The 21,595-nt window shown below is 39.3% G+C and overlaps 1 protein-coding gene across 1 annotated transcript; it reads right to left on the reverse strand.

Moving 5' to 3' along the window:
• Positions 1-819: 819 nt before the first annotated feature.
• Positions 820-21,276, reverse strand: LOC143301344 (protein XRP2-like). Its single transcript, XM_076615562.1, has 10 exons — positions 21,125-21,276; positions 14,383-14,500; positions 12,206-12,297; positions 11,092-11,264; positions 9,970-10,076; positions 8,345-8,473; positions 6,956-7,036; positions 6,279-6,378; positions 3,506-3,592; positions 820-1,424 (listed from the first exon to the last, which is right to left on the reverse strand). The coding sequence occupies exons 1-10, from the start codon at positions 21,211-21,213 to the stop codon at positions 1,336-1,338; spliced, it is 1,065 nt and encodes a 354-aa protein (XP_076471677.1). The 5' UTR covers positions 21,214-21,276; the 3' UTR covers positions 820-1,335.
• Positions 21,277-21,595: the final 319 nt, after the last annotated feature.

The following is a 21,595-nucleotide window of genomic DNA, read 5'->3' on the forward strand; positions in this document are numbered from 1 at the left end:
CACCAATGACCAATTACTTTACCAGACGGTTGCATGAAAACCTCTTGAGTCATGGAATTGCCTAGATGTCAGTCTGTAAGCATCAGAATATTGATTTCTGATGTGATTCTGTAACCGGCTGTGTACTAAATATTTCTCAGGTGTCCATCTGTGACTAACTGTCCTAAGATTTCTCATTTACCAGTCTGTAAACACTGTACACAAAGAGTTCTTAGGTGCCAGTCAGTAAACGACAGTGCCTTAGGATTTATCAGGTGTCAAGTTCATAAACCACTGTGTCCTAGGAGTTTTGGGTGCATAAAACTGCACAAGGATTTCTCAGAAGTTTGTCATTTTGTAAACATGATTTAAAAAAAAAAAGAAGAAAACTACAGCAGCAACTAACTTAGATGAGCAGGGAAAGTGAGCAAGTGAAAATGTAATACTGATACTGTGATTGACACCTCTTCTTGTGCTGGAATTGTGATGGCATAAGTTTCATTTCCATTTTAGAAATATAGAAATATATATATATAATCATATTTTCTCCTGTTTTTTTTAAACACAAATACCTGCTTGGTTTTTTTCTACTTTTGAAAATAATACCCCCACCCCCACCCCCACATACACACACCCGCCCCCTCCCAAAGAAAGAAAGGGGTTTTGCTCTGTGGTATTCTCTTTTTTCACTTTGTTATCTTTTCAAAATCCTCGGCTTGGCAAGTCTATACTCAACACCTCAACAAAAAAAACACTTTTTTCTCTATCCCTCTTGACATCAAATTCCCTCTCACAACCACCCACCCACCCACCCACCCATCCTTCCACCTATCCAAAACACTGTCTTTTCTCATTTATTACCCCCAAAACAACAACAACAACAACAATCCATTCATTTTCCAAACCAGCTTCATCAAAGCTCCCACCCTTTTCGGCAGCAGGGTGACTGCAGTCAGAACACCACTCACAGTCCACCACAGTTTCCTGCGTGTCGCCACGCCTTCTTTTCCTCCCCACCTTGCTCTCCCAATACAAGCCGGCAACAGACAGCAGCTAGCTCCCTGAACAACAGGGACCACAAAAACAACCCAGGCACGGAAACAGACCCACTATCTTGCTGGGGGAGGCTGGAGGCCGGTCGGTCGGTCAGTCAGTGGGTTGGTCGGTAGGCTGATGCTGACACCTCCCCTGAGCACTGCTGACGCTGGAGCTGGGATGCTTGAATGAACAACAGGGTGCAGACCGCAACAGAGATATGTGTGTGAAAGAGTGGAGCAGAGAACAGAGAAAAAAAAAACCCCAGAGAGATAGAGGTGTGGAAGTGAGAGTGAGAGGGCGAGTGGAAGGAAAGGAAAATCAAAGTCCCATCTGCATATCGGCAAATGTGAAGAAGTTGTCAATCTGTCGCTGGGCAGACGCTGCACCTTGGCTCACAAACACCAGACCTGGAGGAAAGAAAGAGAAATCAGGATGAGAGAGAGAGAGAGAGAGAGAGAGAGAGAGAAGCAGTACCTGTACGATCCATTCAACAAATTTTCAACAATTTCTTATCAATGTCACCTGAAGTTTGTTACACACACACACACACACACACACACACACAGTCACTTTGGTACATATACAAAAGCAAGCACACACACTTTTGTGTGCCCTTAAGAACATCTCCATTTAGATCTTATAAAAGTGTTAACATTTTGAAAGAAAAAAATTTGCTTTCGTTATTTGACTGATGTCATCTATAAATCCTGAACTAATATTTACAAGACATTTTTTACAGTATTGATATTTAGGTATAGTGGTTTTTAAATCAGAAAATAGAAAAAAAACGTGTTTTTTTTTAAAATCCTGTTTATTTTGCAAGAGTAATGCTTATCCTATTCATTATAACAATGTTTGTGTGTGTGTGTGTGTGTGTGTGTGTGTGTGTGTGTGTGTGTAGTGTGTGTGCCTGTGTGTGTGCGCACAAATGCACATGTGTGGCTTGTGCTGTACAAAGAACAATCCAATATCTTTTGATGTGTGACAGTGTGTGCGCACATCCACATACATGTAAGCACATGCACTCATTCATGTGTACTGTTGTGCATGTGAGCTCACAGTAATATCTTTGTTGGGTATTAAAGTGTACCAAAGGTCACGTTGCACTGGACAACCAAACATAAATACTTCCCTTTCTTCTGCATTTGTGCGTAATGGACAGACAAGATCAGTCGCTATGTTGTCAGTGACAGAAATGATAAAAGGTAATGTCTGAAAGGCCAAACCTAAACCATGTCAATGGATACTTTAAATGTTTGTCCAATTTCATTGACAAATAAAAGGATCACACAGAGATAAAAAGAAACGCAGTAGTTTTTTTGTTTTTTTTTCATAACCTGTTTACTTCATGCAGTGCCTTTTTGTAACAGTTCCTTTGTTGGCTCATTGGTTTCTTGGGGTTGGGGAGGGGGGGGGGGGGTCTTTTTTATTTCTTTTTTTTTCTTTTAATTCACATTTTGGTGGGTACCTGTAACAAGGCTTGTGGATAAAGAAAACGATCGTAGGTTCAAGGCAAAGTGTCTGGCAATTTAGTTATCAAGCAGGAGTTGACAGTCAGTCTTTTGCATCAGTATCTCCACAAACATGTCAACACCTGGTGAAACAACACAGACATGTGAACATCTGGTGAAACAACACAAACATGTCAACACCTGGTGAAACAACACAAACATGTCAACACCTGGTGAAACAACACAAACATGTGAACATCTGGTGAAACAACACAAACATGTGAACATCTGGTGAAACAACACAAACATGTGAACATCTGGTGAAACAACACAAACATGTGAACATCTGGTGAAACAACACAAACATGTGAACATCTGGTGAAACAACACAAACATGTCAACACCTGGTGAAACAACACAAACATGTCAACACCTGGTGAAACAACACAAACATGTTAACACCTGGTGAAACAACACAAACATGTGAACACCTGGTGAAACAACACAAACATGTCAACACCTGGTGAAACAACACAGACATGTGAACATCTGGTGAAACAACACAAACATGTGAACATCTGGTGAAACAACACAAACATGTGAACATCTGGTGAAACAACACAAACATGTTAACACCTGGTGAAACAACACAAACATGTGAACACCTGGTGAAACAACACAAACATGTCAACACCTGGTGAAACAACACAAACATGTCAACACCTGGTGAAACAACACAAACATGTCAACACCTGGTGAAACAACACAAACATGTCAACACCTGGTGAAACAACACAGACATCACCAGCCGTTCATATGTGACCGCACAGCAAACTGCAAGACTCGCCGCATTCACAACACAGCAACATGACTGTGGCTCTTGTGACACTGTTTTGTAATAGTTTGATGATTTATATAACACATCTAAAAATTTTTTTTTACAAGTATAGTTTCTCTAAGTTTCATGTAAGGGTCTCTTCTTCTCCCTCAAATCTGTGAAGAGTCACTGGGGCACTGTACAGATGAACACACGTTACCTGTGGTGCCAGTCATGATGTCCACCACCCTCTCCTGACACTTGCGAACCACCTCGTCCCCGCAAAACTCTATGCCGATCACCGGGCCTGGAAACACATGCAGTTCGGTTTACTCACGGAGGCGCCACTGCGTTTGGACAAGTCCATATAATGCCACAACACATCTGCCAGGCAGATGGCTGGCCAGCAGCATAACCCAACGCGCTTAGCCAGGCCTTGGGGGAAAATAAAAAGAAATGAAGTAAAATAAGATGCAAAAATAAATAAACAGATCAGTAATCAAATCGTAAAAAAAAATATATATATATATATATATATATATAAAGAAAGAAAGTAATAACAAAAGATAAAAAATATACAGATAAAAAAACAAAAACCACAAAAAAAGAACCACAAGCAACACACATACAAACACAACACACACACATGTACACATATACACACTAGTTTTAATTTCTTGTTTGTAATTGGCAGGCTGAAAAACATAGTCCCTTTTTTTTCTGTTCTGTTTTTTTTTTTTTTTAACCCATTCAGTGCCAATGAGATGTCAGCTGATGTGCTGCACAAAATACTGCCATAGTGCCCATAAGACGTCCGCTGAACTGTACAGGATAACACAGAACAGAGCAACACAGAACAAAAAACAACACAGAACAGAGCAACACAGAACAAAGAATACCAAACAACACAGAACTGAGCAACACAGAACAAAAAACAACACAGAACAGAGCAACACAGAACAAAGAATACCAAACAACACAGAACAGAGCAACACAGAACAAAAAACAACACAGAACAGAGCAACACAGAACAAAGAATACCAAACAACACAGAACAGAGCAACACAGAACAAAGAACACCAACTAACACAGAAGAAAGAACACCACACACAGAACAGAGCAACACAGAACAAAGAACACCAAACAACACAGAACAAAGAACACCACACACAGAACAGAGCAACACAGAACAAAGAACACCAAACAACACAGAACACCAAACAACACAGCACAGAGCAACACAGAACAAAGAACACCAAACAACACAGAACAAAGAACACCACACACAGAACAGAGCAACACAGAACAAAGAACACCAAACAACACAGAACACCAAACAACACAGCACAGAGCAACACAGAACAAAGAACACCAAACAACACAGAACAAAGAACACCACACACAGAACAGAGCAACACAGAACAAAGAACACCAAACAACACAGAACACCAAACAACACAGCACAGAGCAACACAGAACAAAGAACACCAAACAACACAGAACAAAGAACACCACACACAGAACAGAGCAACACAGAACAAAGAACACCAAACAACACAGAACACCAAACAACACAGCACAGAGCAACACAGAACAAAGAACACCAAACAACACAGAACAAAGAACACCACACACAGAACAGAGCAACACAGAACAAAGAACACCAAACAACACAGAACACCAAACAACACAGCACAGAGCAACACAGAACAAAGAACACCAAACAACACAGAACAAAGAACACCACACACAGAACAGAGCAACACAGAACAAAGAACACCAAACAACACAGAACTGAGCAACACAGAACAGAGCAACACAGAACAAAGAACACCAAACAACACAGAACAAAGAACACCAAACAACACAGAACAGAGCAACACAGAACAGAGCAACACAGAACAGAGCAACACAGAACAAAGAACACCAAACAACACAGAACAGAGCAACACAGAACAAAGAACACCAAATACCACAAAACAGAGCAACACAGAACAAAGAACAAATAACACAGAAGAACACCAAACAACACAGAACAAAGAACACCAAGCAACACAGAACAGAGCCACACAGAACAGAGCAACACAGAACAAAGAACACCAAATAAAACAGAACAAAGAACACTAAACAACACAAAACAGAGCAACACAGAACAAAGAACACCAAATAACACAGAACAAAGAACACCAAACAACACAGAACAAAGAACACCAAGCAACGCTGAGCCACACAGAACAAAGAACACCAAATAACACAGAACAAAGAACACCAAACAACACAGAACAAAGAACACCAAGCAACGCTGAGCCACACAGAACGAAGAACACCAAATAACACAGAACAAAGAACACCAAACAACACAGAACAAAGAACACCAAGCAACGCTGAGCCACACAGAACGAAGAACACCAAATAACACAGAACAAAGAACACCAAACAACACAGAACAAAGAACACCAAGCAACGCTGAGCCACACAGAACGAAGAACACCAAATAACACAGAACAAAGAACACCAAACAACACAGAACAAAGAACACCAAGCAAAGCTGAGCCACACAGAACGAAGAACACCAAATAACACAGAACAAAGAACACCAAACAACACAGAACAAAGAACACCAAGCAAAGCTGAGCAACACAGAACGAAGAACACCAAATAACACAGAACAAAGAACACCAAACAACACAGAACAAAGAACACCAAGCAACGCTGAGCAACACAGAACGAAGAACACCAAATAACACAGAACAAAGAACACCAAACAATACAGAACAAAGAACACCAAGCAACGCTGAGCCACACAGGACAAAGAACACCAAATAACACAGAACAAAGAACACCAAACAACAGAACAAAGAACACCAAGCAACGCTGAGCCACACAGAACGAAGAACACCAAATAACACAGAACAAAGAACACCAAACAACAGAACAAAGAACACCAAGCAACACTGAGCAACACAGAACAGAGTAACAACAGCACCACACACCCTGCTTGACGGCCGAGCCATACGAGTCGGAACCAAACACCCTGTAGGCATCCTCCTTCTGCATCTTCAGTTCCCGGGTCTGAACTAGCACACAGTCAGGCTGAAACACACACACACACACACACACACACACACACATGCACACGCACACACACGCACACACACACACACACACATCACGCACACATACACACACATGCACACACACATTTTACTGTTAACTGAAGTCAAACAGTCACCCCTGTTCAGGCATGGAAGATTTCAGAAAACAAATAAAAACACAAGGAAGACATTTGCACCAAAGGTAAAATCAAGTCTCATCATTCCTTCATATGAGAGCATCCTACACAACATACAAATACACCACACATACGTATGCATGCTCACTGATGTATGCGCATGCACACACACACATGCACACACACACACACACACACACACACACACACACCTTATTCCTCAAAAACAGGAAGAGTACACAGACGCAGATAAAACAGACTTATCATCCTGCACCAAGAAACGTTAACAGGAACCAGACAACAAAGGCAAGAAATGGCAAGGAAAAATGTGCGACAAAACAAACAAAAACCTTGACTGTATTTGTGAATCATTCTGCAGTAAAGCACATGCAAGAATTAAAACGGGTCTGGTGGCTGTCCACAAGTGTGCATACTCACATTCTGTTTTCTCATGGTGTCCAGAAAGGTGACCGCCCTGTCGTATGATCCCCCGTCATTGAAGAAGACGATGAGGCAAGACTGGAAGAGACAGAACACACATCACCCATTCAAGATGCATGCACACGCACGGACACACACACAACACACACGCAGCTGTTGCACTCTAAATCATAGTGTAATAGTATCTTACCCACATGTTTTTCTTTTTACATAATAACTGATGTGTGCATGGTGATAAGTGAAGGGTGTCAGTTGTTTGGTTTTTTTCTCTTTGATTTTTGCTGACGGGCATTTCATTTTAAGTGAGTCTAAAGAAAATTTTCTGTTTTTTGGGTGAAGTAGATAATAAAGTATTTTGAACTGAACTGAACTGAATTTTCCTTTAAGCATTGCAGTCCATGTTTTAACTTTTTGCACTTTCATACATATCCAGCTGCACCTTACACATACTTAACACTTTTATCGCACATATCTGTAACCCATACATGCGGACACTCAGTCAGACACAATACAATAAAATACAAAACAATACATCTTTATTCATCCATCTGGAAATTAATTGTAATCCACAGACTCGTCACTAACCCCAAATGATATCTCAGCCCACTGCTGAGTCCAGTGCAAACTCATGACAAAAGCTGGACCAAAAAAAAAAAAAAAAAAAGCAACAAATATAGTTACATGCTCACAAGCAAGTAATACAGCAGAACATGCTGATTAACCACACACACCCAATCCCTCCCACCACATACACATATACAAACACACAGACACACACACACATACAAACACACAAGTTATAACATAATATATATCTTTGGAAACACAACTTCAGAATAACAAATGCTTCTACATAATCATTATAAATTGTTACATGGCAGGTTTAGTATATAAAAAACAAACAAACAAACAAACACAGCATTGTAGCATATGCAAGTGAACTACACTGACACATTATACATAACCATTTTGCCTCATGTAACACAGGCTCAGACACACTCACACCAACAAATATATCCTTCCCTGCGCTACCTACTCCCAAACACCCACAACGTATCATGCTACTTGCAATATTCACCCACACATACATATGCTCCACTCACAAACTGTGACACACATTCACACATACAATATCATGCATGTATACATAAGTATATTGTTATTCATTTCTTGCAGTTTGTAACATCTAGTAAAACACCTTCTGAAAACTCACCCCACACTTACCTGCATAAACCCACACATGCATTGCATACACACTGTAATGTAATACCAAGAAACACCGATTCAATCACACCCCTCCTAAACACAAGTCATCCCCTCTCCTTTCCATCCTCCTCTCAGCCAACCCCGGCTCCACAAACCACCGTGCCCTGTGCCCTGCCTCACCTCATCAAAAGGCTTGCGGCGTTTGCCCAGCGTCTGAGGGACCACGCTCTGGGCGGCGTCCATGTTGATCTGAACGGTGGAGAAGGGGTCCACCGTGGGTAATGGCACAAAGTCCTCCACCTTGGCATCCTGCCATCCGTGACAGACATGCATGTACACATTACACATGCACACACACACACATACACATATACAAACACGCATATTTATGCACACACACACATACACATATACAAACACACATATTTATACACAATGATAAACACAGACTCTACACACGCACATATACACACACATACGTATATACAGAGAAAGGGTCTCACACACACACACACTTACATAATGATAAACACAAATGCACACACACACACACATATACACACAGACAGCAATACGCACACACACACATACACAAAGACAACAGACTGACAGACAGACAGACACACACACACACACACACACAAACTCTAACACAAGCAAAAACACAACAAAGTCATCATCAGTACTGTACCACGAAACTACAAAACAAACGGAAAAGGAATCGATGTGAGTGAAAGAGAGTGGCCTCTGTTTTATCATCATTCAGATTCAACCTATGCGCAGCCATAAATCGAATGTTAGAGAAAACCCATACAAGACTGACCTTTTTCTATGTGTGTATGTCTGCGGCAGTGGGAAAGTTTTTGCGACATTGCGTGCATGTGTTGTCTATGCGTGTATGCATGCCATTTTTTGTGTGATATTTAATGGGCTAATATGCAGTGATGTGCAAGGATAAGTGAATGAATGACGCTCAGAAAAAATTGAAGCATAAATTCGAAGGAGAAGACTGATGAACATTTACAGGATGATTTGATAGAAAATAAAGGGAGCAATCAAGAGTGTGGCCAAGAAACGACTATCAGTGAGTGATGTCGGCTGTACAGATTTAGCAGACAACAGAAAGTGACCAAATTATTAGCAGGACATAGTGTGAGCGATTTTCTTGGCACTCAGCCAACGTGGTCTGATGAGAACTGGATAAAGTGACTGTGTGAGAGGGGTGAATAGGAGGGGTGTGGGGGGGTGGAGACTGAGGGGGCATGGCTTCACATCCATATTATCACTTGGAGAAGTCACAATGCATTGTGTAGCTATCTGTTTAAAAAAAAAAAAAAAATTATTGTGGCTTGTACAGTATGATTTTATGTGTGCAGATATCCATTTGTCCTGAAAATATATTTTTGTGCAAATTACCTGACTAATGTAATGAACAAGTTGAAAATGTGTCAAAAAACAAAACACTGATTTCAAAACAACAGCATGTCACTGAAAATATAAAAATGGGAAAACATTATGTGTTTTGTATTCTTTATTCATTTACCTTTAAGAAAATATAGATTTTTATGGGTCTTTCTCCAATAACAAAGAGCACAGAATTTTTTGAAAACTTACACCCGTTTTTTTGGGGGAAAAAACCCTGGCAAATAGTTTTCACTTAAATCTTATTTTCCTGACAGCGAAAGGGTTAAACATTGGTGCGATAAAATCTTTCTTTGTCTACATTTCTAAAAACGACACTATCTCACACACACACACACACACACACACACACACGATGTGCACAAGCACATCAACTCCCTCACCTCTGGAAGGAAGGAGAAGTTGGGAGCTTCGTCGGGCACCGGAGTGAAGTCATGGACGTTGCTCCAGTGGTTGTTGAATACACTAAGGCCTGAGGCTTTAAACTGACCTGTTCTCAGTAGGAAAAAAAACAACAAAAACAAAACAGTATGTAATAAAATCATTAAGGCTGTATTAGGGAATCAAAGACAGCACACTGCAACAACACATGCTGACATATCACCTTTTTTCCCCCTTTGTTTCTTTCAACAAAACTATTTAAAAAAATTTTAAAAAATTTAAAGATGTTACATTCCTTGACGCTCCTTTGTTTTGTTTTGTATTGTTTTGTATTGTATTGTATTGTCACAACAGATTTCTCTGTGTGAACAGAACAGCTCTGTCTTCTTCTTTTTTTCTGCCTGCAAGTGTATTCATTTTCCAGTCAAAGTGGATTAATTCTTTACAAGTTGCCAGGGACAAACCTTTCAGATTGCAAGTAAAACACTTTTACCACTCGGCTATTGCGCCCATCGATACACTGATACAAACATGCATTTCTGAAGGATTGTCACACTAACCCATACAAAACTAACATTGCAGGCTGTCTACCATTTCATCAACAACAGTCACTCATTGAACAATTAAAAAAAAATATATATATATATATGTTTTTTTGTTGTTTTTTTAAACCACACTTATCACCAATGAAGAAAACTTGATACAGAATCACACCTACAGATCTCTCAGGTCAGCATATGTGCAGACCTGCATGTGCCTGAACATGCATACACACACACACAAAACACCAAATGCGCATGTGAAAAAGATCGCGTAATCCATACCCATGTCCTGTGGGCTTAATGGAAACGCAAACATACCCAGCATGCATACCCCCACAGATGATAAATGCTGCCTAACTGGTGGGGTAAAAACAGCCACACACATGAAGGCCCACTTGTAGATTTATATCAGTGGACATGGGAGCTGCTGCTGACAAAGAGGAAAAGAAATGAACAACACAAAAACAACAACAAAAAACACAAACATACACACAGAAACAAAAACAAAACAACAAAAAACAAACAACTGAACAGAAACACAAGCACAGGCAACAACAAAACCGACAGAAAGCCATCGCTCACTTTCCAGCTCTGGGTAGAAGAAGCGGAAGCAGGCGAACCTCATTTTGGACGAGGACTCAATGATGGGCTGGCTCTCACACAGAAAGAAGGCATCGATGTGGCGGCAGTCCCGTGTCCGGAACTGCTGACAGGCCAGCACTAAGCGACACTGCTGGCAGTCCCGGATGAAAAGGCTGCAAGCATCAAAGCAAGGTGGTGTGAACGACAAGAAAATGAAATGGGATGATGTCGACCACGATGACAATGACTCAATGTGATCAAACATTTCTGTCAAGACATTTAATATGTGGCACCTTTCTGTCCACTGTTTGTGATAACCAGAGCCCCCCCCCCCAAACCCCCCTCCACCCCCCCAAAAAAAAGTTATTTAGCCTGGACAATACAGGCACTGTTACTGTTAAGTGTGCTATTTATTATTATTATTATTATTATTATTATTATTATCATCATTATCATTATTATCATCAATATCATAATCATCATTTCTAGTAGTAGTACTATTACAATTGTTATCATCTTTTTCAAAAGTTTAAATTACCACTACCAATTAAGAAAAAGCTTTTTCTGGATGAATACCACATGAAAACAGAAATTCCTCCAATGAAGTTTTCCCAGGTAACAGATCAAAATGTTCTCACTGAAGAAAAGAAGCACTCGCCTGAAATGCAAGATGACAAAAGAACTAACAGAAATAACTTAGACAACAAACACTTCCCATGTCTTCCTGATCACATAATGATTTTCGACCATGATTACATTATCTCCCAAGTGAAGTTCCTCATTAGCTTCTCTATGAAAGGAAGAGAATGCATGAAAAAGTTGCATTTCATGTGGGCTTTCATTTAAAAGAAAAATAATGTAGTTTTCTAAAAAAAATTTTCAAATTACCTAACAAATGTTTGACATTACAAGTAAATGGCTTGGCTGGGTTGCACAAGTGTTCTTGACATTACAATCAGCACTAAATTTGCTGCAGCGCTAGCAATGTTCTAAAAGCTACAAGAAGTAGCGAAGGCCTGGGACAAATCTGTAGCGCTGCTAAGATCACTCACGCAACCAATACCTTGGTGGTTTTCACAGGAAAGGCATCACATCACAAGCAACAGTATGTTACCTTTGTTTCACTGGGCCGATAAAAAAATTGCAGTTGGTGCAGTCATCAATGGTGATGGTAGCCACTTGATCAAAGATGTAGATGTTGGCATCCTGCAATGTCATCCTTCATATTATTCAACTTTTTCCCTTCTTTTTGTGTGTATATAATAATGATGATAAATATAACAATAATAATAAGGAGTAAAACACAAGGAAATAACAAGAGGCACACACTGTTAAAGCAGTAAAATCACAGGTCTTCAAAGTATCCAACAGAGCTTTGGCTTTATCAAATGAAGTTCTGTTTTGTTTTCTGTCCCTGCCCTTCCTCCTCTCTCCCCCCCTCCTCCCCACCTCACCTCTCTCTCACCACTCTCACATGAACACTCTCTCTCTCTCTCTCTCACACAAACTAGATCAGTTCATAATACATTAAATCTGTTTTTAGTTATACAACTTATAGTTACACCCATACTAACACACCTATACACAAATACTTGTATATGTACACTTAACACTCACACACACATATATATACACACACACAGACATACGCAAACACACTCTTGTATACATGAAAACACACACACACACACACACACACACGTAGGTGCATACACAGACAGACAGTCAGACACACAAACAAACACAATGATGAACACACACACACACACACACACACACGAGTGACCTCACAGACACTTTTCTTTGTCCTCGTGGGCTAAAACAAGGCAAAATATGTTCTCCTACATTGTTTTCATTATCTATTAATGAGTTAACAAAAGAAATTAATAATCATGGTAAGCATGGTATTCAGCTTTCAACAGAGTTTATCCAAATTTTGATTTTGTTATTTGCCGACGATGTTGCCTTGTTATCTGACAGCATAACTGGTCTTCAAACCCAATAGAATATTTTGCTCAAAACCACCAGACGCCTTAATTTAGTTGTAAACCTTGAAAAGTCAAATGTCGTATTTAAAAATGGAGGTTTTCTTGCACAGAACGAGGCATGGCTGTTTGGCGAACCGTAACTGAAAACTGTTAGTATGTACAAGTATCTTGGTGTTATCCTTACTACGCAGCTTTCTTTCCAGTCCACTGTGCGTGATTTGTCTGAACGTGCTAGAAAAGGATGTGCAGCTATCTTTAAAATGCTTTTGGCTATTGGTGAACACTCCCCAGCTATTTTTTTTCAAACTATTCGACATGCAGATTAAACCAATTTTGACATACGGAGCAGAAGTTTGGGGTTTGACTGTAAATCAAGAGTGCATCGAAAGGGTGCGCTTGTCTGCAATGAAGCATCTTGGGCATGAGTCAGAGAGCACCAAGACACATGATTTACGGTGATCTTGGTCACTATCCCCTGTATGTAACCACCTACTCTAAGTGCACTAAATTTTGGCTTCGTGTTATTTTTAAGAATAATGACCGTTTTCAAAAAAAAGCTCATAATATGATGTTATCATTGCAAAGTCTTAATCATTGTACTTGCTCTGTGAGAAATGTTTTGTATAAATTTGGATTTTGTGTTGTTTGGGAGGCTCAGTCAGTTGGTAATGTCAAAATGTTTATGGGTGAGTTTAAACAGCGTTTGGTTGATTGGTTTACTCAAGACTGGCATTCAGCTCTCCAGTCCCACACTTTTTATGATGTGTATTCAACTTACAGTCAGTCCCTTTCACTAAAACCTTATTTGAACAATGTTAGATGTATAAGTATGTGCCACGTTTTTTCAGGGTTTAGAATTGGAATGTCCAACTTGCACTCACACTTTTTGCAGTTCAGTTATGATGGGCAAAGCAAGAATGGTCCCTTTTGTGATGATACTCCAGAAACTAAAATGCATTTTCTTTTGGTCTGTCCTAAGTACTATTCTCTGTGTTCCCAGTTGATTTCTGCCATTTTTCACAAATATCCAAGTGCATTTAAGATGTCCATGTTGTTATCTTATGCGAGTGAGAGATTGAATGTCAGTGTATGCAAGTTTGTATTCAAAGCGTTTTCAATACATGAAAATGCTGTAGAATCGTTACCAATGCCCATGTAGTTCAGTAATCGTCCTAATATTCATTTCCCTGTATCAGTTCCTTTTGTCTTTGTGAACTCCACTGTTATGGATCTGTGGTCTGACAATTAAAATATTTCAACTTCAACTTCGATTTCCACACATACACACACACACACAACCAACCTGGCAGTTCTGTATTATCAGCTGCTGTCCGTCCACAGTGCCAGGCATACGACCCACTGTCTCCCCTTTCACATCCTGGATGATGTAGTCCTGTACCTTTGACCTGTCTCGCGTATCCCTGCACCCAGTCACAGTCAACAGGAGTCCAGATTGATGCCAATACATAATTCTCCATTCCAACCTGCTAATCCACAACTCACATCACTGTTTCAATGTTTTAGGTCAACAGTTTGAAGGTTCCACAGCCTTTTATGGCCATCAGGACAGTCAGAACTGGAGAGTTCCACTGCTATCTTGGATCTTTCACATGTGCATTGCGAAATCGCAAGCAATCCCAAAGGCGATCAACATAGACATAAGCAGCAAACATAAACTGTCCTTATTTCTTCAGTTGGTAGCCTCCATTGTTGCAACTAAACACTATACAATGAAGTGCCATTGTATGCACAATAAGAAAACCAAACCATGAAGCAAAAAGTTGAAAAAAGAATCCTGCCGTTTCTCACGTTCTGCCTCTCTCGATTGCCTTTGTTGCTTGCAATTTGGGAAAGCTAATCAACTTAGCTTGCAATCTGGGAAAGCTAATCAACTTTGAGAGCACAATTCATGTGATGGCTCATCATGTAAGCATCTTGGTCAGTGGTCTGCTAAATCCATTGGGTCTAGTGCTTGGCACTGGAAGGCAGGGCCCAATCCTTTCCTCCCCTTTTAACCTTACCCAACTGAAGTTAGTTACCCATTCACAACTGGATGGAATGAGGAAAATCAGAGGAAAGTGCCTTTCTGAAGAACACCACATGCCATATATATATATATGACAGTCAGTCGTGTCCGACTATGACCATCAGAACAGCAGAGGAGGAAACTGCTGTTCCGACTATTTGGGCTAGAATTTGATTATAGTGGAGAGTGTCTTGCCCAAGTTACATCCCCACTCTCTTGGCCAAGAGGGTTTTAGGACTTTCGGCTTGGGATCGTTCCCAAAAGCCAACTAGCCCACAAGACTGCAGCACTAAGAGCCAGTGCAATTTTGCCTCCTACTTTGAGAGTCACAGTCCTTCAGAAAAGACTAAGCTGTAAATGGTTTCCAATTGACTAGAGAAACCATTGATAATACAGCTTTCACTTTGCTGTTGGCCCAAATGTAAACTTATGGCAATCTGTGATATAAGCCAAGTGTTGGGCCTACACATGACGGGACCTCAAACTCCATTCAAAACAGAGAACACTAGGTTAAAAATCAAATGCTTAACCTGCTCCACAGTATTTCTTTTCATGTTTCAATGTAAGATTTTCAGAAACACAGAGAGAGGGAAAAGAAAAGGGGTGGAGAAAGAGTAATGAGGGGAGGGAAAGGGGGAAGAAGGGGGTATAGGTTCTAAAACTGCAGGAAATGCAACTATTACAGGGGAAAAAAAGGATCGCCAATCAGTCAGCTGTCATTTGCAAGGTGGCAGAGTGGTTAAGATGCTAATCTGCCAACAGTGTCTGAGAGGGTCTGGGTTTGAATCCCATTCTCACCCTTTCTCACAAGTTTGACTGGGATATCAAACTGAGCGTCCAGTCATTCAGATGAGACAATAATGAATAAACCAAGGTCCTGTGGGCAGCATGCCCTTGTTGCACTGAAAAAGAACCCATGGAAAAGTGTTGTCCTCTGGCAAAATTCGGCAAAATAAATCCACTTTGACAGGTAGACAAAATACCTATGTATGCACTCAAGGCCTGGCAAGTGCGTTGGATTATGCTCCTGTCAGATGCAGTGTAGCTTATATGGCTTCCTCCAAATGCAGTGGTACCTCCTTGAGAAACTGAAACTGTCATTTGCAACAGAATATATGATACTGGAAGAAATATCTTACTCAGTTACTGATATCATAGTGATAATTTATTGGTTGCTCCATGTATTAGCTACCTTGTTGATCACTTTCACACTGTGTTTTTTTCTTTTGATTTTCCAGTTGTTGTTGTTTGCTGTTGTTGTTGTTTCAGTCTCAGTCTCTCAAGAAGGCGTCACTGTGTTCAGACAAATCCATACATGCCACACAACATCTAGACAGATGCCTGACCAGTAGCATAACCCAACATTCTTAGTCAGGCCTTGAGTGCATGCATATCTTTATGTTTGTGTACCTATTCGAGTGGATTTCTACAACAGAATTTTGCCGCAGGACAACACTCTCATTGCCATGGGTTCTTTTTCAGTGCGCAAAGTGCGTGCTGCACACGGGACCTCGATTTATCAACTCATCCAAGTGACCAGATGCTTAATTCGATTTTCCAGTCAAACTTGGGAGAAAGGGCGATAGCAGGATAGACAGATTTAAGGAGGAAAATGGCAGAATGTTAGGGACACTTGTCTGCCAATACAGAATCCGTGAGGGTCTGGATTCAAATCCCGCTCTCACCCATTCTTTTTTTTTTCTTCTTTTTTTTCTTTTTTTTTAATTGACGGACACAATCAAAATCATTTTAACCACTCCTATGTGTTTTATAAATACAGGCACTGATTATTATTTTCTATCAAAATTTTTTTTTTAATCAGACAGGTCTGACAAGCAATTCACATTGCATGTTTTTACTATTTTATTCTACTTTTTAGTAAATTTGCATTACAATGAAAGAACACAGCAAAAAATGTAATGCTAATTCATCTGGCCATAATTTCTCAAATATCTAAATTAATGTATTAAATATTTCATTTCCCAGTATTTGTATATCAGGTACCATCTGTTCTATTGTAGTGATAATAATAATTTTAAATAATAATAATAAGAGAACAGACGAACGAATGAAATTTTGTTTCACAAGGGTAAGGGAATAAGCACAATTGTTTTTTTTTTCATATCTGGCCCTCTGGATGGGAAAAAGTAAGAAAAATGCATGCACAAATGCAAATTCTTCACACACACAGAGAAAAAAAAAATCACCTGCTCCCCCATCCACCGACCCTTCCAACAACAACAACAAAAAGGTAAACATGTACATAAAATAATTTAATGCATCAACAGCATATATGAATTGTACAAAGACATGTACAAATAATACATTTAATGATTTTATAGAGGGGGGGAGAAAGTAAGGATGAAGGGAAGAAGAAGAAGAGGGAAAAAAAAGAGAGAGAGAGAGAAAGAAAGACTGAGTGAAGAATAGAGAGACAGGTAGACCTGACAGAAGCAGAGACAGATAGACAAAGAGGCATAAACACTTTGATTATTAACAATCAATGAAATTGTGGTTTGTATTATCATAATAATGTGGAGCATGTTTACAGTTTTTTCATGAGATATGCATGATATGCGTTTTTAAATACTGAGATGCTTTGAACTGTGTTCACTTTTATACATGTTAACATGTCATTCCATAACATAAGCAACCCCCTGAGTAAGAGAGACTGGACTTAAATAGATAAATTCTAGGAAGCGGTACAGAAATCTTGTGTACATGACGTTGAGTATTAATAACAAATCTATTTTGAGGGGAAGGGGGGGGGGGGGGTAAAATCAGACATAATTTTAAACATAAATAGAGCCTTATATCTATTTTAAGTTTAGTTGTTGGTGGAAGAATATCCAGAGCTCTGTAATCAGAAGGACTTAGTGAAGAGGATTTTAGAAGAACTAATTTTAATGCTCACCTACGGAGAGAGAGAGACAGACTGACAGACAGACACAGACAGAGAATTTGCTGTTTGAAATGGAAGGTATACAAATCAAAACAACAGTCCACAAGATGTCAAACTGGAACTCCTGTGAAAAACAAACATAGATATACTTTTTTCCCCTTCATGGTTGTGAGCTTAAATGGCAAGGACATCCCCTGTACATCTGTGATCAATGACCTATTTGTTCAACTGTGGTGTTAGTCACAAAACACAACCTATTTTTGACCCACACAAATACAGTGCATCCTTGTCAGTCTGCAGACAGAGCTAAATGTCAACTTCAGTTTCATACGCATGTCAGCAAACAGGCTTTCTTTTTTCTTATGACTAATACATCAGCTCATTTCAGCTTCAATAAAAACATATGGAAGTGTGTGTGTGTGTGTGTGTGTGTGTGTGTGTGTGTGTGTGTGTGTGTGTGTGTGTGTGTGATGAGCAGGTGGGAAGGAGAGTATGTGCATATATACATATATACATACTTATTTGAGCATGTTTAAGGATTAGTTATCATATGGTGTGTGTGTGTGTGTGTGTGTGTGTGTGTGTGTGTGTGTGTGTGTGTGTGTCTGCTTGTCTGTCTGGGTCTGTGTGTCTCTGTATGTGATGAGCAGGAGGTATCATGAGCGTATACATGTGTGAGACTCTATCAGTCTATGTGTGTGTGTGTGTGTGTGTGTGTGTGTGTGTGTGTGTGTGTGTGTGTGTGTGTGTGTGTGTGTGTGTGTGTGTGTGTGTGTGTGTGTACATAATATATGTACTGTATACATGAACGTTTGTACACACACATATATATATGTATGTATTTATAACTCATAAGTGTGAAACAGAGAGTGTGTGAGGAGAGATGGTGAGAGGACAGATCACATGTGTATGCATGTGCGTACATAAATCATTAAATGGGTCATTCTGATAACTGACTATGTATAATGCATATTCTAAAAAATGTGCACATGATGAACAATTGTTAGAAAAAAAAAGTTGGAGTAAAAACGTTGCAAAATTAAACGCAACAATGTCAGTGTTTCAGTCTCTGATTTCATGAGATGGTTGAAACAGTATTCAATTCAATAAAGTTCTGTTTAAATGTTGGAAAAAAATTTACTTGAGTTATAATGCTTGTGACATGTCACATTTAATTCCTATATTTTCTCAAGTGTACATGAAAACAATGCTTTGAGATTTGTTGTTATTTATCAAGTGTATTGGAAGTCTTCCAAAGAAACTAAATTGCATCTTTCAGAATTTTGTGTCCAGTATAAAACAGTTTCACAGTGACAAGTGTTACTGACATGCATGTCCCCACATTATCTGTATGTATATGGACGTAAGTAACTTTTATTATTTTCCTTTAACTGTGTCTGAAAATACAAAAGATTTAGTTGTCTAGATGATTAAATAACCAGTTTAAACTGCATCTAACCAGTTTTAGCTTTTGCCAGCAATTCCAAGTTTATATGACTAACACTGAAAAATGACCCATAAATAAAACAGGTGCCTGTACCTGTGCCTGTATGCATGTGGTCACAATACAGAACTCACTTAGCAGTTTGCATTTAAACTACTGGTGAAAGGGCACGTCACCAATATATCTCAATGCATAGTTTCTTTTATTTAGAATATAAACTAGGAGAATGTAATAAACTGTATCCAGTGAACTTTCAATATTTTTGAGATCGTCTTTATCATGGTCATACTTTAACTTGCAAAAATGATCTGTGTCAGTTCTGAGTTCATGCCGTGGAAACACGCCCGTACAAAAAGCAGTTCTTCGGTGCTTTTTTGTTGTTTTTCTAATTTAATGTTCCTTGCTGTTCCTACAGGTCAACTGTACTCAGGTCTTAAGTAGATCAGTCCATTTACATTCTCTATGACTGGTAGTAGTACTCAGAATGATTCAGTCAAACCAAGCAAAGCTACACCTGTATTAGTTGTAATACATAAAACAAATTATTTTCAGTACCAGTAAAATAATTACGTCAAGCACCCGAGGCTGAGTGGTTTTAATAACAATATTACATTTCTGACCATGTCATTACAGTGCAAGAAATCAAAGTTTGTTCCAGGGTTTTACACACTGACACACACCTCCGATATATTTTGACCAGTCTGTAAATTGTAATATCTAATGTCAGATGGGGCTCACTGCGCTTTACAATAAAATATACAAATTTGAGACTAAATGTCATAAAATATGTACAAAGTCAACACAGTTTCACATGACATTGGCTAAGTGTCACACTAAGATATACTTATGTAAGACTAAATAACATCTAAAAAAAAAATTTATATAAATAAAAATGCACTACCATGAATACAAAATCAAAATATATTGTTTTTCAAACAATTACACCTGTACATGTATGTATAACAAGAATCAAGGATTCCAATCCCTGCACATCCTTGTATATAGTTTATTACTGAACAGTACTGTATTGCCTATTGGTGATCTAGTATAACTTAATATGTATATAAGCATACATTGACAAATCTGTCATATTCATAACTTGAGAGTAGACTTTATTTGTCAATTGCATATAGAGTATTAAAAAGTGAAGCGAACACACATACACACACAGTGAAACAAACCCACTCACACTCACACGCACAAACACACACACACACACACTTAGTAAACACAGAATGACCCACACATACACACAGTCCAAACAAAGGCACATGCATGTATTTGTACATCTGTACATGCACACACCCACACACATGCTGACAAACACTCAAACAGACAAACAAACAGATGGACTGATAGACACTGACATGAAAAAAAAAGTCAAATTCTGGAAGGGCTCCAGGCCAGCACCTTGTATTGCAGATCGAAGACAGCCGTTTGGCGTTCTAATTATTTTTTTCCCGTTTTTCTGATATTTACAAACAGAATTATAAAGCACTGAAACCTCACGAAACACACTGTTCTGTCCAACACAAGCAAAATCACTTCGCGTCTAAAGTCCGATAATGTCTGGCACTGTGACGACTATCATCATGTTCATCTGGCATTAGGCTACATGTTCATGATCGTGGTCTTGGATTGCTGCCGGTATTAAAAGTGCGACAAATACTCACCATGAATACACTTTTGGCGCTTCCTCCTGCACATTCTCCAGTTGCTGCTGGTTGGACCGACGTCGGAAACATGAAAATACACACCCCATTCTTTTCGACTGTCTAGAAAATCATAGGAGCCGCTAGAACATGCCTGGGAATTCAACGAAATCTCCGAGACTGCCTGTAAAGTGAGATCGCAGCAGATAAAATGCAACGATTTGATTGGATAAAAAACATAGCGAGAACTATTTCACGTTCGGGCACGTGCGGTTTGTTTCAGCAACGGAGTCCAACACGACAAGAGACACATCGACACGGTCTGTTGGCGAAACAATCCTAGGAAGAAAAAAAAAGAAGAAAGATTTATCTGTCACACAGTGCTACACATTCATCAAAATTAAGTGAAAATGAAAGTTTGAAGCTCAAATATGCTCGCAAATCGACAAAAATGAGTTTAAAGATTGCTGGCAGTGGGTACATGTGTTTTTT

Source organism: Babylonia areolata, chromosome 27 (genome assembly GCF_041734735.1).
Source record: "Babylonia areolata isolate BAREFJ2019XMU chromosome 27, ASM4173473v1, whole genome shotgun sequence".
In the NCBI taxonomy this organism is placed as follows: Eukaryota; Metazoa; Mollusca; class Gastropoda; order Neogastropoda; family Buccinidae; genus Babylonia; species Babylonia areolata.

Excerpts from the sequence above, each read along its gene's own strand:
- LOC143301344 (XM_076615562.1), bottom strand. The coding sequence starts at position 21,213 with ATGGGGTGTGTATTTTCATGTTTCCGACGTCGGTCCAACCAGCAGCAA. Across the intron at positions 12,298-14,382 it reads TGATAATACAGAACTGCCAG|GATGCCAACATCTACATCTT; the intron begins GTTGGTTGTGTG and ends ATGACATTGCAG. Across the intron at positions 1,425-3,505 it reads CATCATGACTGGCACCACAG|GTCTGGTGTTTGTGAGCCAA; the intron begins GTAACGTGTGTT and ends TCTTTCCTCCAG.